Genomic DNA, 27925 nt, shown 5'->3' with positions numbered 1-27925 from the left:
GCCTCCCAGCCCCTTCTTGGAACAACGGGGAGCTCCATTGGCTCAAGCCGCTGCTGGGGCCGGAGGCGGGGAGATGCCTCTGAGATCCGCAGTTTCCGACCTGCTCATCTTTCTGCGTGCAGTCTGTCTCTTCCTGGGACCGTGTTGGTTGGGCAACTGATGACCTTGCACCTCCTGTGTGCCGGCGCCTGGGATGAGCCCTGAACCAAGCGGACTGTCCGCTGGGATCTGACAGCCTGGTGACGAAGACGGGATCGATGTGAAATAAGTGATTCAAGAGGGTCTGGAGCAGCGCCGCCAAATAGAGACACAGAGGCACCTGTAGTTTCAAACTTTCTGGGAACCACACTCTCACCCTTCCCTAGGCAGCCGCGTGTGAGCTCCGTCGTGTCCGACTCTTTGTGACCCCATGGACTGTAGCCCGCCAGGTCCTCTGTCCATCGGATTGTCCAGGCAAGAATACTGGAGTGGGTTGCCATTTTCTCCTTCAGGGGGATTCTCCTGACCCAGGGATCAAACCTGCATCTCTAGTGTCTCCTGCATTGTCAGGTGGACTCTTTACCACTGGGCCAGCTGGGAAGTTTTTAAGTACAGAGGACACCAATGTTAGGAAGATCATTCTTGTCTTTTTTTTTTTTTTTTTAGTTGTTTTTTTTTTCTTTGGATGCGAACCATTTTAAAAAGTTTTTATTGAATCTGTTACAATATTGCTTCTATTTTTTGGATTTTCCCCACCCAGGGATGGAGCCCTCCTTTCTCTGTGTCTCCAGCTTTGGCAGGCGAGTTCTTTACCACCAACGCCCCCTTGGAAGCCCTAGGCAGGGGTCCTCATAAAATCACCAGGAGAGAGAGAGAGAATAAAAAAAAAAAAAAAGAAGAAGCTCTTATAATCAAGTACCTCCCTCAACCTCTCAAACCTCTTTTAAAGATCGGACACAGGAGGTCAGCTAATGGTCGGGAGCCGTCATAGCCTTGCATAGGTGACCTGGTAACACATTTTGTGAAATGGGAGCGGTTGATACCAGTTGTCTTGAGAACTCAGCTAAAACTGAGACTGAAATCATTTTGTTGAAAAATCCTTTTGTGCAGCTATGTGGAGGTACATCAGTTAGCTTCAGCTCCCCCTCGGCTCTCTTCTGTACTAGACTGACAGCTGCAGAGGGCGCTGCACTCACCCTCTGATGGCTCAGTCTGGCACAGAGTAGGTGCTCACTCCACAGATAGTTGGTGATTCAGTAGAGAAATACAGTTGGCATACTGGCTTGGGTTCCTTCTAAAGGTGAGCCTGGGACAAGGGACTTGGATCTGTTGTTGTTCATGTCCAACTCTGTGAGCCCACGGACGGCAGCACGCCAGGCTTCTCTGATCCTAACCATCTCCTGCAGTTTGCCCAAGTTCATGTCCATTGAATTGCCCTCCCATCTTCCCCAATAGCATATTAGACATCTTCAGACCTGGGAGGACTCATATTTCAGTGTCATATCTGTTTGTCTTTTTATACTGTTTGTGGGGTTCTCACAGCCAAAATACTGGAGGGGTTTGCCACCCCTTCTCCAGTGGACCAAGTTTTGTCAGGGTCTCCACTGTGACCCATCCATCTTGTGTGGCCATGCATGGCATAGCTCATACCTTCATTGAGTTATGATAGCTTACGGTGAACGATGTCAGATTCGTGTTCTCCGAAGAAGATTTAGCTTCAGGACCAGGGACCAGGTTTGATCACTCAAGAGCTTTTGTGTAACAGAGTTTCATTTAAATGAAAAGGTTAGGTTAGTGAAGTTGTTCAGTCGTGTCCAACTCTTTGCGGCCCCATGGACTGCAGCCTACCAGGCTGGGATTTTCCAGGCAAGAGTACTGGAGTGGGGTGCCATTGCCTTCTCCAGAGGATCTTCCCAACCCAGAGATCAAACCCAGGTCTACTGCATTGTAGGCAGGCACTTTACCGTCTGAGCCACCAGGGATGCCCTAGTGAAAAAGGGACAGAGAAAGCTTCTGACACAGACGTCAGAAGGCGGGTGGAGAGTGCCCCGACACTTGCTTGTCTTAAAGGGAGTTACTTTTTCAATTGGTTATTACAATAAATCAAAAGATGTCTCAAGGTTGTAAAGGTCTTACTAGACCCACGCCACAATTTACATTTTAAGATGACAGGATTAGAACTAGCAATAGAAAGATCTTAGCAGACCCACTCCCATAATATCTATTTTAAGATAACAGGATTGGTCAGAAGGTTTTCAAGAAGGAGAAACTGACCTCAAGCAGGATACATTGTTGTTAGATAATCCTCAGTACAGAGTTTAAGCTGAGTTGTTTTGTTGTGTAATCATCAGCTCCAGGATTAAAGGAAAAAAGTTGTCTGTGACTAGGACTAAGGTGTCCTTTTCTCTTCCTTGAGAATTCCAGACCCGTATCTCCTCCTCAAGAGCCTCAGACCCCTCTCTCCTCCTTGGGGACCCTGGACTTATCAACCAACCTAGGAATTGACTCTTTCAGTTACACAAGCCCCTTCTCCATGACAAGGCAGTGATCCATGAAGGGGGACTTGCATGCTCTTGCTTTATTTGGGAGGTAATTCCAGGGATCAGGAGCAAGGCACCAGACGAGTGAGGGCAGGAGGGAAGTCCATATAAGCTGAATTCTCAAGGTCGCTCCTCAGGGCAACTGGAGCTTGACCTTGCCCAGGACTCTGAGGAGCGTGGAGCAGCCTCTCAGAATCACCTGCCGTTCACCATGGAGGCACCTTTTATTTCTCATTCCCTGTCCTCCTGGGGTGAGACTTCCTTCCTTATAGTTCACTCCCGACCTCGTGTGACCCCAGCCCAGTGCTGCTTCGGCATCCCTGTGGGTCTGCCTGGTGTCACAGAAGCCCGGGAGCCTGACTGTGAAAGTCTGCAGCATCACTTGAGGTGTGATGCGTGGTCAGGAGGTGGTGGAGCCCTGTGGAATGGCCACCACCCCGGGAGTGAATTCACATCCTGCACTGCAGGAATCGGAGGTAGAGGAAACAGTAGGCAAGTGAACTTTGCTGGTTCCAATTATTAAGAGATTTTAGTTGCTTTTTAAAAAATACTTTCCTATATGATCCTATTACATATTCCAGGTACATGAGTGGAATAGAAAGTCAAAAAGTCTTATGTATTTAAGTCCCTTGTGTCTGTGACTTGTACTTGCAAAGTCCCATGTGAGGGAAGGGAAGGATAAAGGAACAAAAACCCTACCCTTAAAATAAGTGGGATAATAGTACCCACAAGCAGGCTGAGCCTGAGTAACTCTGCAGATCAGATAGCTTTGTTGCAGTTGACAGCCTCGGTAATCTGGGAGGTTGTTGTTCAGTCACTCAGTCATGTCCAACTCTGAGACCCCATGAACTGCAGTACGCCAGGCCTCCCTGTCCTTCACTGTCTCTGAGTTTGTTCAAACTCATGTCCATTGAGTCAGTGATGCCATCCAACCATCTCACCCTCTGCTGCCCCCTTCTCCTCCTGCCCTCAAACTATCCCAGCCTCAGGGTCTTTTCCAATGAGTATTGGAGCTTCAGCTTCAGCATCAGTCCTTCTGATGAATATTCAGGGTCAATTTCCTTTAGGATTGACTGGGATGTCTACTCTCCAAATCCCATTCCACCATCACAGAATCTACACCGGTGCCCAGAGCTGACGTTGGGTGATGACTTTGCTCTGGTCTGGCTAAAACTTACTGTTTAGGCAGCCTGCTCTGCGGGGCCACCAGGACCTCAGCTGCCTGCCGCTCCCCACTGGGTCTGTGTATCCAGCAAATTTAAAGGTCGTTACAAACTCAAGGGATATGGCAGAATGCTCCTGCCACACATGTTCCAAATGTTTGAAAGAATAAAATTGTAACCTTGGCACCATCAACAGGGGAGCCACAGCCTGTCCTCCAGATCCCCTTCAGCAGATGTGGGGTACAGGCAATGATGCGTGGTGGCATAACAAGCCTTAATCTTATTCGACACCTCCTCCCTGGTAAAGAGGTCAGGCCAATTCCCCTCCCTGTAGGATACTGCCAGTAGACTTAGAAAACATGCTTGCCATCAGGCTTTTCCAGGAGGCTGACTCGTTCAATTGATGGAGTCCCTTATGAGTCTCTTTAAGCATCAAACTTACATTTCAAGGCATATAAGTGTAAATTTAATTGTGATTTGTTCCCCTGGTTGATTTTGAAATCAAAATGAATGTGATTTCATAGATGTCCCAAATGAAAAATCCCCAGTACCCATGACTCTAGCAGTGAGCAGGACCACCTGTCAGAACCAGGCTCCTTAGAGAGGGCTGACCCCAGGGCTGAGACAGGAGAGGGTGAGTGAGCCTGGGACACTCTCTTCTGCCAAGAAATTTTCAGACACGGGTATTCCAGGTCAAAAGGATAAATAGATCAACACGACGGGTATCCCACTGTGGCAGGGAGGAAGCCAGGGCTGACTCTATGTTGGAAACTGTTTCTTTGACTGGCTTTTATTATTGTGAGTGAAAGTCTCTCAGTCATGTCCATACAATCCATGGAGTCCTCCAGGCCAGAATAATGGAGCGGGTAGTCTTTTCCTTATCCAGGGGATCTTCCCAACCCAGGGATTGAACCCAGGTCTCCCACATTGCAGGTGGATTCTTTACCTGCTGAGCCACAAGGGAAGCCTTTTAAAAAATTATTATTTATTATTATAATCATACTCAGTGGCTTGCCTGGAGGACCCTGCCCCTCTGCTTGACTGTAGACTTAAATGCCTTTGTTCAGCTCAAGGAGGGATAACACACCCTTCTGAAGGCTGGACGTTCCCTTGGAGATGTTTTACAAGACTGAAGACCCTTTCACTTTACTTCCCCACTGCATCTCCCTCTTCCTTCTGCCTTTTGAATTCAGCTCCTCCTTGCTTCTTTCTTTCTGGTCTATAAAACAACCTGCCATCTAGGCTCCAATAAGACGGTTATTTTGAGGCGCTAGCCTGCCATCTTATGAGTCGGCTGGCTCCCCGATTAAAGTCTCTTCCTTGCCCCAACATCTCCTCTCTCGGCTTCATCGGCCCATCGTGTGGCTAGCAGAGTGAGCTTGGACTCCGTAACACCACCAGTCTAAAATACAAGGTAAACATCCAAAAGATGACTGTAACGGATTGAAGCACATCAAGTAGATAAAACGTCATGAATTCAGAGACAGCCTAAAACAAACCACAAACAAAAAACTGACCAGATAACCAGCTCTCTATTCTAAAACCTGATAAAAGGAAAGACGCAGTTATCTTGTTTTTTCTGTATAATTCATCATTTTAAAATTTTTATTGGAGTATAGTTGATGTAAGATGTGTTAGTTTCTGCTGTAGAGCGAAGTGAATCATTTATACACATATCCATATGTATACATATATCTACCCTTTTTTAGATTCTTTTCCCATATGGGTCATTACAGAGGTTGGAGAAGAGTTGCCTGTGTGACATGAAATGTTTTCTGCTTTATGCTCTACCAGGAAACAAGCCTTTTCCAAATGCAAATTTCTGAGCCCAGGTGAAACATAGCCAGCTATTGGGAAACCATTAGCTACTTTCGTCCCTGGTAAGTGCTGAGGAACTGGGGGATATTTAGAGGCAGCCATCCTCCACATTTGCTTTCTCTTACAGTACACAAGGAATTAGTATGTGAACAATAAAGAAAGCAGGATTGGCCCCAGATGGCTAGAGGCTTATGAAAGAAATGATTTCAGCAAGCCCAGATGCTTGCATCTTTCTATACATAGAAGATGACTAAATCTCTTCATGTAGGAGATTTTGTTTTCTCTTGATTAACAGTAATCGTCGCATATTCAGATTACCTGCCCCTGGCTGCAAAATTGTATATAGTCTGGCTCCTCCCCCACCTCCTCGGAGTCAGCTCTCTCGGAGTCACCTGAGATACTGTCCCCCGGACTCAAGTCCTAACACTTCCACTGAATTAAACCTCTCAACTTTGAGGTTGCACGTATTATTTTTAGTCGACACCTGCATTATACAGTAGGTTATCAATTTTTACAGATAGTAGTGGCATATGTATGTCAATTCCAATCTCCCAATTTATCCCTCCTTCCCTTTCCCCCAGTAACATAAGTTTGTGTATAAACCTTATTTTGTGCTTAGTCACTCAGTCTTGTCCAACTTTTTGTGACCATGTGAACTGTAGCCCTCCAAGCTCCTCAGTCCATGGGGATTCTCCAGGCAAGAATACTGGAGTCAGTGGCCTTTCCCTTCTCCAGGGGATCTTCCCAATCCAGGGATTGAACCCAGGTCTCCTGCAGTGCAGGTGGATTCTTCACCATCTGAGCCACCAGGGAAACCCAAACCTTATTTTAGAGTTCACCAATAGTTGATGGCAGAAACTTCTTCTTTAGAGATGAATACCAGCTGATAAAAGCAGAAGGAATGATAGAGTGAGGAAACCTTTTTTTAATCACCTATTGGAAGAATGAGTCTAGGCAATGGTCATTAACAGATGCTAAAGCCCTTAGGTGACAGGTTGACGGGGACTACAGAGGAGGGATCAGCCTGGTGGTGAGCCAGGAACCTGCTATCAATCTTAATGAATATTACTAAGAGGGTAACAGGACATTATGGTATGATGCAAACCAAATACACAGTATTTCCTCTGAAGCAGCCTTGCTGAAAAAGTTAAGCTGAATCTAAGCAAGCCTCTGGATCTTTTCATTTAACAGGAAATTCAGCAGAGGAACTAGTTAGAAAATGTCAAGTCAATGCCGTGGGACATTTTCCAGGGCAATTGATCTGACTTCTCCAATAAATTCATGACATGGAACCTAGGTGGTGGCGGTGGGGGTGGGGGGGGGGGAGGTGCAATACAGATGTGAGACTTTAGACTTAGAGGTTTAACACCTAAAATTAGTATGTGGTCTTTGTTCAGATCCTGATTCAAAGGAGTCAACACTTAAAAAAGATTTTTGAAAGACAAATGCCATATGATACCACTTACTTGTGGAATCTAAAGTATGCCACAGATGGGCCTGTCTGCAAAATAGAAACCGACTCACAGACTTGGGAGTGCCAAGAGGGAGAGGGGTATAAGAGAGACGGCTTGGGAGTTCGGGATTAGTAGATACAAACTATTCTCCTACAGTGGTCCTACTTTATAGCATAGGAACTAAAATAAAGTTAGTATCCTGGGGTAAAGCCTCATGGAAAAGAACATAAAAAAATATATATGTAGGTATAACGGAGTCACTTAGCTGTACCGTAGAAATTAACACAACATTCTAAATCAACTACACTTCAATAACAAAAATAAATTTAAAAAATATTTCTGAGGCAGCATAGAAAACCTGGAATATAGACCAGATATTAAATGACCGTGGGCAAGAATTATCAGTTTTGTTTGTTGTAATAATGGCAGAATAGTTAAATAAAAAAGAAAAAAAAATGTTTATTGGTTATGGGCTCATACTGAAGTGTTTAGGATAAAAGTAGATGATAGTTTGGATTTTTCTAGAAACATTCCAATATAGGAAAAGAAAGAAAAAGAAGGGAATAAAGAGATGAAACAGGATTGGAAAATATGGGCATCCTTCAAGATGATTAAAGAAACTCATGTGAACCCATTATGCCAGTCTTTCTAATCTTGCATGTGTGTTCATTCACTCAGTCGTGTCTGACACTTCGTGATCCCATGGACTGTATAGCCCACCAGGCTCCTCTGTCCATGGAATTTTCCAGGCGAGAATACTGGAGTGGGTTGCCATTTCTACTCCAGGAGATCTTCCTGGCCCAGGGATTAAACTCAAGTCTCCTGCATTGACAGGCGTTCTTACCACTGAGCCACCTGGGAAGCCCTCTTTCTAAGCTTATGTGTTTTCAGTGTTTTCCATAATAAAAGTTCCAGTAGGATCATTGAGATGTTGCTTCTTGCAAATGTTAGATCCTAGAATACAAGTTCAAGACACCAAAAGTGTGCCCTATATGCTAGAGACTGCAAGGAGTCACGGAGAGAGATGTTTGGGCTTTTCTGAGACGGGATTTCAAGCATGTTAAGGCAAACCATCTGATGATGGAGCGGGCCACCGAGGTGCATTCCATTCTCATTACAGCAGAGGTTTTATGGAGCCGGGTTTCTCAGCGTGATGTCTGGCATGCTGCGAAAGGAGTGGCCGTGCGCTCTTTCCTGTGGGGTCTTGAAACCGGTGGTCGGGAAACCAAGCAGCACACTCGGAGAGGTGGAGAGCTCAGGTTAATCACGCGGGAACCCAAGCAGCACACTCGGAGAGGTGGAGAGCTCAGGTTAATCACGCGGGAACCAAGCAGCACACTCGGAGAGGTGGGGAGCTCAGGTTAATCACGCGGGAACCAAGCAGCACACTCGGAGAGGTGGGGAGCTCAGGTTAATCACGCGGGAAACCAAGCAGCACACTCGGAGAGGTGGAGAGCTCAGGTTAATCACGCGGGAACCCAAGCAGCACACTCGGAGAGGTGGAGAGCTCAGGTTAATCACGCGGGAACCAAGCAGCACACTCGGAGAGGTGGGGAGCTCAGGTTAATCACGCGGGAACCAAGCAGCACACTCGGAGAGGTGGGGAGCTCAGGTTAATCACGTGGGAAACCAAGCAGCACACTCGGAGAGGTGGAGAACTCAGGTTAATCACGCGGGCAGGCCCAGATGTGTCAACACTCCAAGCTCTGAGGCCCAAAGAAGTTACAGGGTTTTTATAGACAGACGATAGTGGGCAGCACTAGCTGCTATATGCTGGTTTAAACTAAGAAGTTTCGCGAGCCGGAACAGCAATCTTGACGGGGAGGGGAATGCCTGAGCTTTACATGAACAGGCATGATTAAGCAGGTTTGCAGGGGCCGGGCGATTGCAGGACGAGGGTGAGTGAGATAAGCTCCAATTCCTAGCATTGTAAGTCCCCACCTTCTGAGACTTCCTGACCTACGTGATCCAGAATTTGTAAGGAGTAAGCTGAGCTACAGAGGCAGGACAAGCAGGAGGTTATGTAAAAATTTTCACTTTTCCTCTTCAATATTGCTCCTTGTTGAGCGTCTTTGACAGGCTCCATCTCTGCAGCTGTAACAAGGAGGTCTGACTGCACCATAACTCACATACTAATAACAAAAGCCCGCGTGGCTCGCTGGGGATTTACTGTTTTCCAGTTCCTGTCATACAGCTGACAAGGAATGTCTTATTTTATGATCCTGAAACCGGGCAGGACCCTAAGGGGCCTTCCCGGGACAGACCCTCCCCCGACACCCTCTGCTGTGGCTCTTCTCTGAAGTGCCTAGATAATAGCATCTGATGCACACTCCCTGAGTTGATTTACAGATGCTAAAACCACCACCAAATGGAAGAAATTAGCCACCTGATGACCCTGAGCACTTAGCCCCCAGACCTACTGGCGCCTGAGGATTGATTCCGTTAACCCCTGCAACAAGGCCTCTTTATGTCTGCATCAGCCAAGCACAGAATTATGCACGAGCTGATCACAGCCCCTGCGAGTCCCTCTCCCTCACTTGGCTTTTAAAAACGCTTTGCTGAAGTCCAAAGAATTGATGGTTTTGAACTGTGGTGTTGGAGAAGACTCTAGAGAGTCCCTTGGACCGCAAGGAGATCCAACCAGTCCATCCTAAAGGAGATCAGTTCTGGGTGTTCATTGGAAGGACTGATGCTGAAGCCAAAACTCCAGTATTTGTCCACCTGATGTGAAGAGCTGACTCCTTGGAAAAGACCCTGATGCTGGGAAAGATTGAAGGTGGGAGAAAGGGATGACAGAGGATAAGATGGTTGGATGGCATCACCAACTCAATGGATATGAGTTTGAGTAATCTCCAGGAGTTGGTGATGGACAGGGAGGCTTGGTGCGCTGCAGTCCATGGGGTCTCAACTGAGTGACTGAACTCAACTGCTGAAGTCCATCAGAGTTCAGGTCTTTGAAGCAAGCTAGCTGCTTGGACTCCTTGCCTGCTGCCCTGTAACCAACCCTGTACTTCCCTTCAGCACAACCCAGTGTCAGTTGATTGGCTTTTCTGCACAGGTGAGCAGACCCAAGTTTGGTTTCATGACAACCCTACAGTACGTGTTCAGACTTCAAGTGGATCTGGATATGTTTCCAGTTGGGGAAATTTCAGCTTTCGGAGGTTAACTCGTCACCATGGAGCCAAGACTCCCTCCCTGAATTTGTACACAGTCTTCCCGTGGGTCCAGCTTTTTTTTTTTTTTTTTTTTGAGGGAACTGATCTTCCCCACCCCACCCCGGAGAAGGCAACGGCACCCCATTCTAGCACTCTTGGCCTGGAAAATCCCATGGACGGAGGAGCCTGGTAGGCTGCAATCCATGGGGTCGCGAAGATTCAGACACGACTGAGCAACTTCACTTTCACTTTTCACTTTCACACATTGGAGAAGGAAATGGCAACCCACTCCAGTGTTCTTGCCTGGAGAATCCCAGGGACGGGGGAGCCTGGTGGGCTGCCGTCCATTGGGTCCCACAAAGTCAGACACGACTGAAGTGACTTAAGCAGCAGCAGCAGATCTCCCCCTACTCCTGGAATTATATTAAATATGCTCAATCCCACTCCTTCCTAGTTTTTCTTCCACCTAATACTTAGCAAGTCTCCATAGGCACCCAGGTGTACAGAAATTCTGTAGGTCAGATCCTCGTCTTCAAGAAACCAGCCAGGATCTCTTTATCCCAAGATACCACCTACGCTCTTCTGATAGGCCTGGTTCAGCCAAAGTACATTCCTTCTTTAGATCGAGGTTAAGAAAACTGCATTTTATTCAGGCAAAACTGTCACCCTTCCACAGCTCCGGCCTGCGATACACACATGTACCAGGGACCATCTGATTCCATTCAGTCAGTTCAGTTCAGTTGCTCAGTCATGTTTGACTCTTTGCGAACCCATGGACTGCAGCACACCAGGCCTCCCTGTCCATCACCAACTGCTGGAGCTTGCTCAAACTCATGCCCATTGAGTCGGTGATGCCATCCAACCATCTCATCCTCTGTCATCCCTTTCTCCTCCCACCTTCAATCTTTCCCAGCATCAGGCTCTTTTCCAATGAGTCAGTTCTTTGCATCAGGTGGCATGGTATTGGAGTTTCAGCTTCAACATCAGTCCTTCCCATGAACACTCAGGACTCATCTCCCTTAGGATGGACTGGTTGGATCTCCTTGCAGTCCAAGGGACTCTCAAGAGTCTTCTCCAACACCACAGTTCAAAAGCATCAATCCTTCGACTCTCTGCTTGCTTTATAGTTAGTTTCATTGCTGAAGCCAATAAATGTCCGAGCCTCTGCTGCCCTCTAGTGTCTAATCTGAAGATAATCACTGTTGCTTTCAGGGGATATAGGCTTGCAAGTTAACTTTTTTCACCTATTTTTTTCTTGTTTTTTTTTTTTTTCCCCCTTTGCTTTTAAAACACATCAAGATTATGTCTTATTTAAAAACTTTATTAATACATGGCACCATGGTCTGTCATACTGTATATGTAATTTCAACAAGAAAATTCACATCGTTTACATAGGTAGACATTAAAATTTTACTGGCCTGAGGATTCAGCTTATAAGCACCCATAGCTTTATAATCTTATGGAGCTTGCCAAATTTACTCCAGTTGGTGAAATCAGCAATCTCATATCTATTTGTTAGCCTAAACTGTTTTCCTAACATATCCCCACACATTTTCAGGATTAAAATTTTCTTTAAAACAAAGTGTCATTTAGTTTCAACCCTGAGAGCTCAGTTGGTAAAGAATCCGCCTGCAATGCAGGAAACTCCGCTTGATCCCTGGGTCGGGAAGATCCACTGGAGAAGGGAAAGGCTACCCACTCCAGTATTCTGGACTGGAGAATTCAGTCCATGGAGTTGCAAAGAGTTGGACAGGACTAAGCGACTTTCACTTTCATTTCCATTTCCTATGGCAACCCTGTCTGCTTTGTGCTGGGTACTCTGGGCATGGCAATCAGAAACCTGCCTCTGTCCTCTGAATTCAGCTCACAAATTATTCCAAGAAGCCTCTTTTCTCCCCCCAGGCAGGCCTGAAATCTGCCTTCCAGAGTCCTGCTCCTGCTTCAGGACTGCCAGTGGGCTCATCACTATAATCACGTCCTCGTTCGTCTCTCCCACGTGGAGCCTCTCCAGGCTGGGGCTCTTTGCTGCTGCCCTCTGGAGCGCTGACGTTCAGTGGGAGCCCAGCATTATCAGGGCTCTTTAATGAATGTTTGGTGAGTGAATGAATGAAGGACGAGGGTAAGGGAGAGCCCAGTAAGACAAAGGCTCAGCAGAGCACATTACTACTAACAGTGCAGAACCAGTGTCTCATTCCAATTAGAAAAATAATGAATAAAAGACCCAATGGATGGGAATTCAGGTAGATGGAAAAGGTTTTAGTTTTTTTCTAGCATATATAACAAACTACTGTAACCTCTTTGTACTGAAGCTTCCATAAAAACCCACAAGGATCAGTTTGAGTTTTCAGGTTGGTGAACAGGTGGAGCTTAGGGGAGAATGGTGCCTGGAGAGGGCAGGGTAACCCCACAACCGTCCCCATTCCTTGCCCAAGCATCTCTTCCCTCTGGCTGTTCCTGAGTTACATTTTTATAATCAACCTACATTCTGGTTAGTAAAACATTTCTCTGAGTTGTGTCAGCTGCTCTAGCAATTTGATGGAACCCAAGGAGGGGGTCATCATTACTTTGCCAACAAAGGTCCATCTAGTCAAAGCGATGGTTTTTTCAGTAGTCATGTATGGATGTGAGAGCTGGACCAGAAAGAAGGCTGAGAGCCAAATTGACACTTTTGAACTGTGGTGTTGAAGACTCTTGGGAGTCCCTTGGACTGCAAGGAGATCCAACCAGTCCATCCTAAAGGAGATCAATCCTGAATATTCATTGGAAGGACTGATGTTGAAGCTGAAACTCCAATACCTTGCCACCTGATGCAAAGAACTGACTCATTGGAAAAGAGCCTGACGCTGGGAAAAATTTAAGGTGCGAAGAGAAGGGGACGACAGAGGATGAGATGGTTGGATGGCATCACCGACTTGATGGACATGAGTTTGAGCAAACCCCGGGAGATAGTGGAGGACAGGGGAACCCAGCATGCTGCAGTCCGTGGGGTCGCAAAAAGTCAGACATTAACTGAGTGACTGAATTGAACTGAACTGAAGGAGGGGGATACTGGAGCCTCTGACTTACAGCCAGTTGGTCAAGTCATGTGACAAGTGTCACAAGGGTGGGGGTGAGGGGACAGTCTTGTGGGCCTGAGCCTTCCACCTGTGGGATCTGGAGCTCTCTCCAGGCAGACACGGTCAGAGTTCAATTGTAGGACCTTCAGCAGGTGCTGGAGCACAGCCCCATCCCCCTGCGCGACACACACATTCTAATTGGGTGCAGAACCCTTCTTATCCCCGAAACTTTTAACTTACCATAATGGGACAGTGAAGCACACACAGGGAACTAGGTAGTTTGAAGCCACGCTAGATTTAGAAGTTTCTCCCTCCAACACCCCGCAAGCCTGCTTAAGTCGCCTTTTTCACATCTTTATACCTTTATAAATAAGAAAGCTCCCATACCAATAAGAAATTTTATTAACTAAAGGATTACGTCTGTGTAAATCTATAATTTCTGTGTTCATACACAAACCTATTTTCCTTGCTCCTTTTCTTACCATATATTACTTCCTCTAATAAAATATAAAAGAAAAAAATAGGAGATAAAATTTCTTACATTTGTTAGAAGAGCAAGCAAAAGTCTCTCAAGAATATATTTTCAGTTAGCAGACAATCATCACAAGACACAAGACTTAAAAAAAATAATGACATTTACTCACTCCTTTATTGTAGTTGATCAGTTCTGTTTGATGTATAAAAGTATCTATGACACTAGTATTAAATAAAGATTAATTTTAAATTTGCTACTGGTTAAGTGCTTAAAACTCAACATTCAAAAAACTAAGATCACAGCATCAGGTCCCATCACTTCATGGCAAAAAGATGGGGGAAAAAAGGAAACAGTGGCAGACTCTATTTTCTTGGGCTCCAAAATCACTGTGGATGCTGACAGCAGCCATGAAATTAAAAGACGCTTGCTTCCTGGAAGAAGACTATGACAAACCTAGACAGCGTATTAAAAAGCAAAGACATCACCTTGCTGACAAAGGTCCATACTGTCAAAGCTGTGGTTTTTCCAGTAATCATGTCTGGATGTGACAGTTGGACTATAAAGAGAGCTGAGCACCGAAGAATTGATGCTTTCAAATTGTGGTGTTGGAGAAGGCTCTTGAGAGTCCCTTGGACTGCAAGGAGATCCAACCAGTCCATCCTCAAGGAAAATCCACCTTGAATATTCATGGGAAGGACTGATGCTGAAACTCCAATACTTTGGCCACCTGATTCGAAGAACTGGCTCACTGGAAAAGATCTTGATTCTGGGAAAGATTGAGGGCAGAAGGAGAAGGGGGCAGCAGAAGATAAGATGGTTGGATGGCATCACTGACTCAATGACTCCGGGAGTTGGGGATGGACAGGGAAGCCTGGCGTGCTGCAGTCCATGGGGTTGCAAAGAATCAGACACGACTTAGTGACTAAACAACAACAAAAGTGTATACGAGAGACCCTTTCCAGATCATTCCATAAATAAATGGCTAATTTGCAAGTTCTTTCACTATGTGAGTTCAGAAGTCAGTATTCGTTCTTATTACCAATGACCACCTGAGTTTTGAGAAAACAGTTTTCCTTGTAAATAGTCCACTAATTCCACTCTTGATTTTAGCATCTCAATCTCATAGTAGGGTGTCTGTGAAGAGAAGAAAAGAAAGCCATCATGATCCTTCATAATCTGAAATCACCTTGGCTTTGGGGGTGCCTGTCTGTCTGTCACGCCCGCCCCCATGGCAGAGCGTCAGCTCCTGGCGGGAGGACGTCAGAGCCGGCTTGCGCGTCCCGTGTGCCCAGAGCCTGCGATGGTGCTGCCAGCGCTGAAGGGGGTGACTACACAAGGCTCAACATGACCCTTGTCCCCAGGGAGCTTACAAGTCAGGTACCAACTTAAAATGTGCAATAAATACAAAACGTAAGCAGAACATACAATGAAAATCATGCTTTAGTATTGAGAGGCAGTTTCTGACATTTCATTAGGGTGAGAGGTCGGCCTCACTGGGAGTCATGAAGACCTAGAACTGGGACACTCTGAGAGGGGGAGACCACCTGAGTGGCCTGGGCAAGGGGGAAAGGCCGGAAGGAAGACCGCCACGCTCGGAGCAGACAGCCCGGCCACAGGCAGACCACGGAGCGTCCGAAATGCTGAGGTGCAGAGGAGTGTGACTCTATCCCGTAAGCGGTAAGGAAACAAGGAAGGTTTCTGAGCACACTGGCAATGATTTGTTTTAGAAAAGTTAATCTGGGTGTGTACAAGACGGAGTGGAAAAAAGTTAACTACACAGGAAAGCAGAGAGCAGGGTGGTTGACAGCTTGGATGACAGAAAACCTCCGTTACACGCACGGTGACTCCTCACTGAAGACCCTGTTAGTGACCCTCAACGTAAAGACTAGTAAGAGTCTTAAACGCTAGGAGTTGATGAAGGTCCTGGCTTTAATGGGCCATCTTGTCCATTTTATTCATTATATCAAGGGAAATTAAAATAATAGATATTCTAATAATCTAGCAATTCTAAAAGCAAAGTAAAGCACAGCTTATATAGGATTTAGGGATGTCTCACTTTTGGAAAACAAGTTGAAAAACCGTGTTTCAAAATACAAATCAAGAGACGAGTGTAACGAACAAAGCTGACGTATAACTAGACATTAGTCTGGTCCGCTGGGCTGCCACACCACTTAGGACCCCGGGAAAAGCAAATCTGAACCAGAAATGGCTTCTGGGGGAAAGAAAGGCAAAACCGTACCTGGACGACTTGATAACCAAGCAGGCGCAGGTGTCTCTGTTTAGTAGCCTCCTTCCCCAGCAAGTGTTTGCTATTCAGACAGAACCTTTTTGGGCCATCGATGCACAGTGCTACTCTAAACAACGGAAGAGGAGAGAGGAACTTCATTTTCATAACAATCCAAAATATTCACACAGTTTTAGTTGCCAGAGTTTATTTGGGATTTGGCTATGCTTTTGTGCCCATACTGTTTTCAAATGACTCATGACTGTCATCCAATGATTTGATGAAAAAAGCACTCAACTGTATCAACATTAAGGTTCATAAAATGTTACAAGGAATTTCTAAAACTGGTATGCCATAGTGTTTATCTCCAGAACTGTGTCTACCTTTTTCACGTTCCTAAGAAACAGTCCTTGTGTATTAACCTGGACAAGTCTCGTAACATCTAGACCACAACGGTTTTCTTTACCTTTTATGTACGTCTTCATCAATTGTAAATGGTAATACAAATCCGTCTTCGTCTAATTTAATCTCAACATCTGGTGAGAGAAGAAAGGAAAAAGTCTTCGTGTGATACCCTCACAAACACTAGCTTCCTTCCCTTCTGGTTGTTTTGATTTCTTCCGCACTGCGTTTATCAACTGGGCAGAAGGCTGCAAAGTAACAACCACACCAGACAATGGTGAGAACTTTAATTTAATCAGAGCTTTGCCCAACCACATCAGGGTAAACTATGAGGGCTCGCCTGCACCTGAACAAGGAGGGGGCCCTCCGGGTCCCTGGGGCACGACGTGAACCACACACACTTTCACTCTCCTGGTAACAGATGGTGGGAACAGTGAAGACGATCCTACATCCTGGCACCTGGCATCCCCGAGCTCCAGTGCCCCAGGGGCCGGTGAGACAGCCAGAACCCTGACACATGGGCCCTGGGCACGCAGCCTCCCCGGCCTTCCCTGTAAAAGGAGCTCATGAAGGAGGGGAGTGAGACCTGACCGTGTGAAGCCCAGGAACACTGTCCTCTTTGGGCTGATTGTCCTTGACGCAACAGTGTGAAAAGAGAAGGCCTCTGACTCTCTAGGCAGTGCCGTCCAGCAAAACTTTGAGTGATGATGGAAACACTTATACCAGATACGGAGCACTTCAAGGGTGGCTAGCGCACCTGGGGGCCTGAACTGTGAATTTTTACAATTGTAACTGATTTAAATTTAAACAGCAACTAGGATGTGTGGCTACTGTATTGGAGAGCAGCAGCCTGGAGGACAAGCGTTCACATGCTCAGTTGTGTCTGACTCCTCATGACCCCAGGGACTGGAGCCCACCAGGCTCCTTTGTCCTTGCGTGGAATTTTCTAGGCAAGAATACTGGAGTGGGTTGCCATTTCCTTCTCCAGGGGATCTTCCCAATCCAGGGATCAGACTCATGTCTCCTGCATCGGCAGAAGGGTTCTTTACCTCTGAGCTGCCTGGGCAGCCCTGAGAAGACAAGAATAGCTGATAATTACTGAGCACTTACTGTGTCCTGGGTATTAGTCTGAGCTACTTCATTTGTTTACTTTGGGTCACTATTCCTCTGAATGAATGCCCCGAAAGGATGTCCAAAGACATTCTGCTGCATGAGGCTAACCTGCAGGACTCCACCCACAGAGTACTGACCCTTCAACCCTACTGCCCACCCCTGTTCCCATTTGCCTTCAGAAGGACCAGCTCCACTCTGTTTCCAGACCTGTGGTGGCTACTAAGGCCCACATGTTCCATCAGAGGACTGTGTAACAACAAACTCCCTACTACTTACCTATTGTGTAGCAATAAGGTGTTAACACTTTCGAAGAAAAATACAGTCTTGCTCCTAACAGGTCGATTAGTCCAATCATCACAGATTTATAAAGGTGAAAATCCATGGGGGTCTCCAGGGAAGAGCACGGAGTAAGAAAGGATTTCACTTGAAACTTAGGAAGAAGTTTTGGACCCTGAAAATGTATGTGCAAACGTGAGAAAGAAAAATCAGATACAAAATCAGAGAATAAAATGAATGCTGCCTGAGTATAAACATCTGATCCAAGATTACTTTGTAGGCAATATGTGCCCTTAAGACTCGGCACAAATACCTTTCTCAAAATGGCAATGCCAAATATTCTTTTTGTAAAAAGCGTTTTATTTTGAACCGGGGTATAGCTGACTTAACAGTGATAGTTGTGACAGTCTCCGGTGAAGAGGGAAGGGACTCAGCCCCGTACACACAAGTGTCCATTCTCCCCCAGGCTCCCTCACCCTCCAGGCTGCCATGTAACACTGAGCAGTGTCCTGTCCCACCCCTGCTGGTTATCCATTTAAACACAGCAGTGTGTACATCTCAACTCAAACTCCCTAACTACCTCTTCCCCTTAACCTTCCCCTTGGCAACTGTACGTTCACTCTCTAAGTCTGAGTCTCTGTTTTGTAGGTAAGTCCACTTATATCGTCTCTTAGATTCCACACATAAGGGTTGTCACACGACACCTCTCCTTCCCTGACCACACTCGGCGTGACACTCTCTAGGTCCATCCATGTCGCTGCCAGTGAGACAAGGCCAAGTATTCCTGTTGTAGTTCAAGACCAGTAATTCAAAGCATCTTAAACGTGTTTTAAATGTAATCAGTGGTCACAAAAAGAAAAAAACGGAAGGAAGGAAGGAAGAGAAAGAAAGCAAGCCAGCTCAAGAAACATCCCTAGAGCTCTTAGAACTGCTTTAAGGGGCTTGAGGCCACCCAGCTGAGTTTTTAATAGTGGAAAATGTGACAGAGCTGACATTTCAGTTTAGTAAGAAAAGGAAAGCTATGTAATAATGGTGCTAGTAATTGGTTATCCATCTGGAAAAGAACTAAGCTAGAGTTCTGCCACACATTACAGACTGTAACTAACTTCAGGTAGATTAAAGATCTAAACGTAATAGGAAAATAGTATTTCTTAAATTCAGTAAAATATTTATACTATCTTAGGAGTCACAAAATATTCACAAACAACACAGGAAACCCAGCAGCCATAAAAAATGAACTGTTTGACTACAGAAAAGAAACATTTCTGTGTAGCAAAAAGGCATCGTAAACAATATTAAAACTAAAAAAATTTAAAACAACAAACCAGGAGAACATACATGCAACACACATAATAGTTAATGTCTTTTACAATGTGTTCTAGGGCTTCCCTGATAGCTCAGCTGGTAAAGAATCCACCTGCAATGCGGGAGACCTGGGTTTGATCCCTGGGTTGGGAAGATCCCCTGAAGGGAAAGGCTACCCACTCCAGTTTCTGGCCTGGAGAATTCCATGGATTGTATAGTCCATGGGGTTGCAAAGAGTTGGACACGATTGAGGGACTTTCACTTTCACTAGGACAAAACACAAGACAAAAAAGACAAACGACCCTGAGAAATAAGAATTAAGGCATAACGAGGCAATTCACAGCAAGTTAAATGAGCAATAAACACATGAAAATACGTCCAACTTCATTACTCTCATCAAAACGCAACTGAAGCATGGGACATGGCATTTCATTGAGCCAAGTGACAAAATTAAAGGCACTAAGAACATACTGCGACAGAAATGGGGGGAGACAGTCACTTCCATTCACTGCTGGCGAAATGAGACATCTACAACTATTAGGGGGAAATCAATCCATCAGTGCCTGCCGAAAATTAGTCCAGCCATCCAGAGGGTAAGGTGGTTGGACGGCATCCCTGACTCAATGGACAGGAGTTTGAGCAAGCTCTGGGAGATGGGGAAGGACAGGGAAGCCTGGGGTGCAGTCCATGTGGTCGCAAAGAGTCGGACACAACTGAGCGACTGAATAGCAACATCCATGGTCAGGAATCTAGTCTTAGATTAAAACAACAAAAGGGCTAAGTATGAAAGGGTAGGTATGCATGTTTATGACAGCATGGCTGATCAAGAGACAAGTATTGGAAAAGGCCTGTAAGTCCATCCATGATGAGTGGATTAGAAAAAAGTACCTGGTGGCAACTGACTCCAAGTGAATGAAAACTCTGTTTTTTAATGAGGTTACTCAGCTCAAAAGAGAAGGAACTTAAAAGAGGACTGGGGGTTGGGGGCTGATGGGGGCAGTGGTGGAGGGGAAGAAGGAAGCAAAGAAACCCATCCCTGTAGGGAAGTAATGCAACGAGCTCATACTTTTACCTTGTAGAACGGGCATTCTAGAATTGAGGTTAAGAAGAGTTGGGTCAGTTGTGCTAGGCTCAGTCTGTCCAAATAGGACTCTGCACCTGAAATACAAAGCATCTCAGTCAGAGTTAAGTTTGAATTTTGCTGTGTATAATCAGAGAATAGCCAGAATGCACACGTTAATTGTGACCATAAAAAAGCACTGAAGAACTGATGCTTTTGAACTGTGGTGTTGGAGAAGACTCTTGAGAGTCCCTTGGACTGCAAGAAGATTCAACCAGTCCATTCTAAAGGAGATCAGTCCTGAACATTCATTGAAAGGACTGATGCTGAAGCTGAAGCTCCAATCCTTTGGCCACCTGAGGTGAAGAGCCAACTCTTCTTGGAAAAGACCCTGATGCTGGGAAAGATTGAAGGTGGGAGGAGAAGGGGATGACAGGGGATGAGATCGTTGGATGGCATCATAGACTCAATGGACATAAGTTTGAGCAAATTTCAGGAGATGGTGAAGGGCAGGGAAACCTGGCGTGCTGCAGTCCATGGGGTTTCAAAGAGTTGGACATGACTGAGCAACTGAACCACAACAACGTTAATTAATTCACTCTAATAAGGTACCTTTAAATGACACTAGGGAAATAACTTGTTAGAATTAATTATGCCTTCCTGCCTGTCATCTCAATGAAATCTCATTCTGGCTTTCAAGAATGCAAGCTCCTAATTGGAGAATATAATTAAAAGTGACAGATACATGTTAGAATTAGAATTAGTGGGGATTCCTTTTACCTATGGAGATCTAGATTCTTACAGATTTGGGTGGTCTTGAATTAAGATGAACATCTCTCAAAAAAAGGCCAGGACATCCCTGGTGGATAAGAGGGTAAGACCCAAGGCTTCCACTGCAGGGGGCATGTGTCTGATCCCTGGTCAGGAAGTTCCACATGTGGCCAGTTAATAAAGGCAAAAGAGTGATACAGCTGCTGTCATCAAAGCTCCTAACACGTTATTATGACACTGCCATTGTCATCACCAGATCTCTACAAGAAGATCCAGTTTCTCAGCTAGGGCAGCAGAGTCTGTTTACCCCAAAATGTTTTTTCTCTCTGAGCAATGTTCTACTGGTCTTTAACCCTGTGTTTATGTTAGCATCTGCAACTTCAGATCTCTTCTTCAGATCATAGTGGAAGAAAAAATAAAGGCTCAATAAAAAAGGTACATGCTGTGTATGTGTGCTTAGTTGCTCAGTCGTGTTCAAGTCTTTGCAACTCTTTGAAGAGTAGCCCGTCAGGCTCTTTTGTCTGTGGGATTTTTTCAGGCAAGAATACTGGAGTGGCTTGCCATTTCCCTTTCCAAAAAAAAAAAAAGCTATATATGTGACTTGAAAACATCAAGGTCAAATGGTAAGTTTTCTACTCTCAGAAGTCATAACCAACTCACCTTGCAGCTGCTGAAGAAAATATGGGCTGAATATCTTGGCCATAAAATTGACCGGATGGCTCTCAATAAGTGAACACGAATGGAGAAGTCTCAGCAGTGTTTTGGGGGGAAAATGATTGAAGCGGGTTAACAGCATGTTTTCTAGCTTCCTAAATAAAGCAGAAGCATTTGGTGGCAGATAGTTGAGTTTTCCAAATGGCTCGATTAACTTGGCAGTCTGACTAGGTGAAAATTTTTCTGCTTGACAAACAAAAGTTTCTGCCACTGCGTTGAAGATGGGTTCTGAAAGAATCAGCTTTCTGCTGCAGTACTCCATGACTCTGCTGACAAGCTCAGGATCCAGAGTGAGACACAGTGAAGCGACATGCTGCTCCAGGGTTTCTGTAAAGAATTTGTCACTGTGCCCAAAGTATATGAGCGCCTCTAAGACTTTTCTGAGCTCTTCACTAGTGAAACGAGCGATGTGCCGCACGACGTACTTACTCAGTTTGATAACCAGGGGAAGGGCTTGAGTCTGATCAAGGACCACTAGGGCAGTGAGCATCTGGCTCATCAATTTAGGACTCAGGTTGGAAACTAGTGATAGAGAAAAGTGATTGATCTTATTTAAGAACCTCTGCTGTTGGTCCGCTTTTTCAGGACTCGCCTGCAACAGTCTGTAAACGGTCACGATATCCTCAGGGGTAAATGTTTCCAAACTTTCCCCTTGCAGCTGATATATGATCAGGTCTAGCGTCGAACAGCCCGGACCGTGCAGTTTAATTAGCGTTTCCCCCAGAATACAAAGACTGTGAACGTCCAGGCCGCCCCTTTCAAGACGATGCTGGCATTCCACCTCCAGGTTCATCAGCAAGTGACTCTGGGGATCGCCACACAACAGAGTCAGGGCTTGAAAAGCAGTCACCAAACCCGCATTTGACAAATCCGAGGGATCCCGTCCAAACCGATCACACAATGCCTGAAAGGCACTACTCTCCAGTATTTCTTTCGGCAACCTTTGATCACCATCTTTTCTTTCCACTTCACAAATACGATGTAAGGCTCCTGCCATCATAGTATCGGGCAAAGTCTCCAGTGTGCTTACAAAACGTAAGATTTCTCCTGATGAAGTGAAGCTGTTTAGTTTCCTGTAAAACATCTGTTCGTCCACATTTTTAACACTGTGTTCAAACCTGTCCCAGTTGTGTACTTGAGAGAACCCTGGCTCCCCAACTGGATGGAGGTCATTTCCGTTTTCTGAATGAAACTTCTTACAATGGGCATGATGGAACCGGACCCTGATGGGCCCAGGGTGCTGCGACCAGAACCATGGACACAGATGCTCTTTGACTGTCTTGTGAACATGATTTACTTGCTGAGTTTTCAGAGCAGCCAGAGCTCCATGTATCCGAAAATCAGATAAGTGATAGAGGTTCCTCCGTAAGGTAACTAAAGCCATGCCATCAGAGTCTCAGCTCCTCTTGAGTTACAACTATGTTAAAAGACTAAAAAAAAAAAAAAAAGTAGTCAAATATATTAGAACACGGTTCATTCAACATCAATGCTTATGAAACTAAGGATGAGTATCCAAAAGGAGTCATTCCCACTAAACCTTTCCCACTCAAACATTAGTACCATGTTACTCAGATGTAAAAAAAGAACGAAATTGTGCCATTTGTAGATACTTGGATGGAACTAGAGACTGTTATACAGAGTGAAGTAAATCAGAGAGAAAAAAATATCCTATATTAATGCATATATGAGAAATTTAAAAAATGGTATAGACGAACTTATTTACAAAGCAGAAACAGAGACAAAGACATAGAGAACAAAGGGGGAGGAGGGGTGGGACAGATGGGGAGATTGGGGTTGACATATAAACACTACTGATATTACATATAAAACAGATAACTGAAGACAGTGACGGCAGCCATGAAATTCAAAGATGCTTGCTCCTTGGAAGAAAAGCTATGACAAACCTAGACAGTGTATTAAAAAGCAGAGACATTACTTTGCCAACAAAGATCTGTATAGTCAAACTATGGTTTTTCCAGCAGTCATGTGTGGCTGTGAGAGTTGGACCATAAGGAAGGTTGAGTGCCAAAGAATTGATGCTTTTGAACTGTGGTGCTAGAGAAGACTCTTGAGAGTCCCTTGGACTACAAGGAGATCCAACCGGTCAATCCTCAAGGAACTCGACCTTGAATATTCATTGGAAAGACTGATGCTGAAGCTGAAGCTCCAATCCTTTGGCCACCTGATGCAACAAGCCAACTCACTGGAAAAGAACCTGATGCTGGGAAAGATTGAAGGCAAAAGGAGAAGGAGACGACAGAGGATGAGATGGTTGGATGGCATCACCAACTCAATGGACATGAGTTTGAGTGAACTCCGGGAGAGGGTGAAGGAAGGGGAAACCTACTGCAAACCATGGAGTCACAAAGTGTCTGACATGACTGAGTGACCGAACAACAGCAACAAATGAGAACCTCCTGTATAGCACAGGGAACTCTACTCAGGGCTCCGTGGTGACCTGAATGGGAAGGAAATCAAAGAAGAGGGGATGTATGTATACATGTGTCTGATTCCCTTTCTTGTATAGCAGAAACTAACACAACATATAGTTGTAAACTAACACAATATAGTTGTAAAGCAACAACTATACTCCAATGAAAATAAACAACAGCAAAAAGGCCTAAGTACTAGAGGAGCAGTGACTCTGCACCCTAGAGCTTAGAATTGCAACTGTTTACCTCAGATTGGGGCTCGAACCCAGCCAAAACCCTGCTTGGGACTTCAACCCACATGGCTGGGACTCGAACCCAGCCAAAACCCTTACTGGGACTTCAACCCACATGGCCGGAACTCCAACCCAGCCAAAACCCACAGTACTGGGTTTCAGGCCCTAATGAAGTGATAGGTAAAAAGTGGATTTACTCAGATAGACAGAAGCACACTCCACAGAGTGTGGGCCATTGCAGAGGGTGAACGTGGCTGCGAAATTAGGTGTGGTTAGTTTTTATAGGATGGGTAATTTCATATGCTAATGAGTGGGAGGATTATTCCAACTGTTTTTGGAAAAGTGTGGAGATTTTCCAAGATGTTACAGAATAGCTGCTGGATCTCATAATCATCGCTATCATTTGCCAGACAATGCTATATTTAATTGTCCCAACAACACAATGAATTAAGTACTTTAAAGTCATCTTAGAAATGAGGACACCGAAGCACAGAGATCTCATGTTGTCCAGTTTATACAGCTAGTAGGCGGCTGAGCCAGACTTCAACTCGGGTAGTCTGGTTCCTTCGCACGCCTCCTGTGTGCTGGTTGACGAAAGGAACTGCACTTGGTCCAACGTTCTCAAACACACAACTGAAGTGACCATTAATTCACACGGCAAGGGTGAAAAGAGCAGCTTCAAGGTCTCCGAGGGGTCAGTTTCCCCTCAGAGTTAGGATCTAAACAGGACTGAGGAATAAGAAGGTCTAGCTTTGCAGATGGAGGAAAAAAAAAATAAAACGCTTATCAACGAAGGGGAAAGGTGGGCCAGCCCGTCCACACTTGCTTGACCAGCCCCGCTGTGGGAGACCCGGGAACACGAGGGTGCGGGGCAGCGGGGGACGGAGCGCCCGGAGCGGGGAGCCGCGTCTTCTCTGGAGGGAAAGGACCTGACGGGCCGGGCGCCCCCAAAACGGGCGCCGCGGAATCCTACGCTCACGCACCGGGAACGGCGGGAACCGCGTCCGAAGAGCGGGGCGGCTAGCCGGGGAGCGAGCGCGAGCGCCTCAGCGAAGCCGTGGGCCACGCACACCGGGCCGGGACAGCCAAGCCCACAGCCCGTCTGGATACCTACCGGACTCCGCGCGCGCCTGGGTTCCAACAACCCACGCGGCTCCGCAGCCTCTGCGGCCTCCGTACGCTCGCCCTTCACCGGAGGGGGCCCCTGGCGCTTGCACCAGGAAGGGGCGGGCGCCCCACGTCCAGGCGCGCGGTGATTGGCCTCAGCTCCTTTTCCCGAGCCTCCTTATTGGTCCCCGGCGCGAGGCGGTGTGCGCAGGCGCGGGAGCCGGGGCTCACGTCCCTGAGCTTTTTCCTCAGCAACCCCGCCGGATTCCTTCAGGTGAGTGTACCCCGCAGCCGCCGCTGCCAGATCTGGGCGACCGGCGGCAGCCTCCGCGTCCCTCCTTCCCGCCCAGGCTGGACGCGCGCGGGGAGGAGGTCAGGACTCAGGCCTGGTAGGGTGGAGGGCTGACTGCGCCGGGGACTCGGCCCTGCGCCCTCACCGTCGTCTCCCGGAGGCGCCGCGGGGCGTGCAGAACGGCGGAGCCGGTCCCGCAGGTCCTTGTGGGCCGTTCCCCGATCGGGGTCTATGGTTCCAAACACTTTTCCTAGACGGGGGTCTAAGGGCACGTTGGGGCACCGGGTTAGGGGGAGGGACGCGGGAGGCGGGGATGCGGGGCACGCGGACCAGCTGCGCGCGCTGGTTCTCCGCCCCGACCTTGTCCTGCGGGTGTCGGGGACCCCACCCGCTGAGGAACGTGGGCTGCAGTGCCTGCTCCGTAAGGTGGTTAAGGGGCCGAGGGTCTCACGCAGCGAGCATCTCGGACGGTGCCTGTGGCTCCTGCGAAGTGCCCTGGGTCCCTGGCTTGGATAGTGGTAGAAGCCCTTTCCATCACTGCGCTGTCGTGCTTCTGGATCAGCTCGGTGTGTACTGTCTCCACGTCGTCCCCTTATCCATTTATATAGAGTTAGAAAGAAAGAAGAGAGCGCTCAGTCGTGTCCGGCTTTTGCGATCCCATGAACTGTGGCCCGCCAGGCTCCTCTATCCATGGGATTCTCCAGGCAAGAATACTGGAGTGGGTTGCCATTTCCTTCTCCAGGGGATCTTCGCGACCCAGCAATTGAACCCAGGTCTCCCGCAATTGCAGGCAGATGCTTTACCGACTGAGCTATGCGGGAAGCTTTCTTTTTTTTTTTTTTTAAATCCAGAGTTAACCTCTTGCGTACCCGCTGTATCCAGCGCTGTTCTGTTCCGCAGGTTGTTCCCTGCTTTTTAGCATCCTGCTTATTAATACTGTGATTCTGCCGTTTAATTCCTTCGTGGCTTTAAGTTGTCCTCAGATCTAATTGGCCAGAGGAGCAAAAAAGTATCTGCGGTTCGTTTCCCGAAAGCCAAGTTTGGGGTTTGAGTTTCATTCAGTTTGCCATGCGTGCTTAAGTTGCTTCAGTCATGTCCTACTCTCTGTGACCCCATGGATTGTAGCCCGCCAGGCATGGCAGCCCACTCCAGTATGGAGAATCTCATGGGCAGAGGAGCCTAGTAGTAGTAGTGTAGTTGTTACGTCGTGTCCGACTCTTGGGACCCCATAGACAGTAGCCTGCCAGGATCCTCTGTCCATGGGATTCTCCAGGCAAGAATACTGGAGTGGGGTGCCATGCCCTCCAGAGGATCTTCCCAACCCAGCAATCTAACCAGGCGTCTCATATCTCCTGCGTTGGCAAGTGGGTTCTTTACCACTAGTTCTACCTGGGAAGCCTGAATCCTTACATATTGACAGTCTCTCAGGTTCAGACACTTGAGGTGTGGTGAAAAATCTGTGAGCCCTTTATTTTACTCCTGGTTATCTGTTCAGGAAAAAACGTAAAACTAGTAAAAGATTTGAGTGGATTAGAAGTGTTTTTCTCTGTTTATAGGTATGTATGTATACACATGCATGCAGATGTATATGAAATTGAATTAAATAAGAAAGGTATTAACTAGAGTACTGTGATTTATTTACCACTGGGATCAAGTAGGAATCAATTTTAATCGAGGTTTTACCATTTTAGTGAATTTTTTATTTTACCTTTTTTTAAAAGAGAAAAGGTATCTGACATTTATTGGACACTGCTGTCTTTGTCAGGTAGGTACCGTCATTGTCACCACTCTAAAGGTGCGAGAACCAAGAAACTGGTCAGTAGGCCTGAGTCCGGCCTGAAGTTCCCCTCCTGTGAATGGTCACTTCTGGCGGGATTCAAACCCTGGTAGTCTGGCCCCAGAATCTGATTTCTGAGCTGTGGCATTAGAGCTTTCCTTGTATTTGCCTTGATTTCATGAATACTCTCTTTCTTAGACCTTAAGAATTAATGCTAAAAAAGTTAGTAAGTCTGTTTCATATTATCCCTGGATATTGTTGCAGTCCATTTTTAATTAAGAAAATTCATACCTGCAGGTTGTTACTGCTCAGTTAAAGAGAGAAATCCCTTTTCCCCTTTCTGTTTTACAGTGTAACTGTTAGAGCTGTAGCATATGCCTGGAGGTGATGAGGAGGTTTTTGTTACTCTATGCTACACAACGAGGACAAGCAAAGGCCATAGCCGAAGAGATAAGTGAAAAAGCAGTTACATATGGTTTTTCTGCAGATCTCCACTGTATTAGTGAGTCGGATAAGGTAAGTCATGGTTTTTACTGTGTTTCACGCTTTGAAGTATCTTGGTTGGGAATTGATGTTAAA

General features: G+C 46.3%; 2 protein-coding genes across 6 annotated transcripts in view; one reads left to right on the top strand and one right to left on the bottom strand.

The window, feature by feature from the left end:
* Positions 1–13784: 13784 nt before the first annotated feature.
* FASTKD3 (FAST kinase domains 3) lies at positions 13785–25393 on the bottom strand. 2 transcript variants are annotated; one of them, XM_019983105.2, is made up of 7 exons: positions 25285–25393; positions 21452–22935; positions 20033–20118; positions 17656–17830; positions 16331–16400; positions 15880–15994; positions 13785–14774 (listed from the first exon to the last, which is right to left on the bottom strand). In XM_019983105.2, exons 2-7 carry the CDS (start codon positions 22887–22889, stop codon positions 14676–14678), a joined length of 1983 nt encoding a protein of 660 aa, XP_019838664.2. In that variant the 5' UTR covers positions 22890–22935; positions 25285–25393; the 3' UTR covers positions 13785–14675. The 2 variants fall into 2 exon arrangements, 1 of the variants encoding a protein (XP_019838664.2); XR_002183169.2 differs by lacking the exon at positions 13785–14774 and having other exon boundaries at positions 15916–15994; positions 16331–16514.
* Positions 25394–25471: 78 nt separating this feature from the next.
* Positions 25472–27925, top strand: part of MTRR (5-methyltetrahydrofolate-homocysteine methyltransferase reductase) — a 37566-nt gene continuing 35112 nt past the window's right edge. For 3 of the 4 annotated variants that reach the window (XM_070774871.1, XM_019983017.2, XM_019983016.2), the window contains exons 1-2: positions 25472–25551; positions 27698–27862. In XM_070774871.1, coding sequence (XP_070630972.1) covers positions 27819–27862 — 44 coding nt within the window. In that variant the 5' untranslated portion in view covers positions 25472–25551; positions 27698–27818. Of the gene's footprint in view, positions 25552–25579; positions 25650–27697; positions 27863–27925 lie in introns of those variants that run through there. The other variant, XM_070774870.1, reaches the window with a different exon arrangement.

Source organism: Bos indicus, chromosome 20 (genome assembly GCF_029378745.1).
Source record: "Bos indicus isolate NIAB-ARS_2022 breed Sahiwal x Tharparkar chromosome 20, NIAB-ARS_B.indTharparkar_mat_pri_1.0, whole genome shotgun sequence".
Taxonomy (NCBI): domain Eukaryota; kingdom Metazoa; phylum Chordata; class Mammalia; order Artiodactyla; family Bovidae; genus Bos; species Bos indicus.
Note: the sequence above shows the minus strand (reverse complement) of the source record. Positions and strands in the feature narration are given on the sequence as shown.

Excerpts from the sequence above, each read along its gene's own strand:
- FASTKD3 (XM_019983105.2), bottom strand. The coding sequence starts at position 22,889 with ATGGCTTTAGTTACCTTACGGAGGAACCTCTATCACTTATCTGATTTT. Across the intron at positions 20,119-21,451 it reads TTTTCTTCAGCAGCTGCAAG|GTGCAGAGTCCTATTTGGAC; the intron begins GTGAGTTGGTTA and ends TTTGTATTTCAG. Across the intron at positions 15,995-16,330 it reads GATGAAGACGTACATAAAAG|AGTAGCACTGTGCATCGATG; the intron begins GTAAAGAAAACC and ends TCCGTTGTTTAG.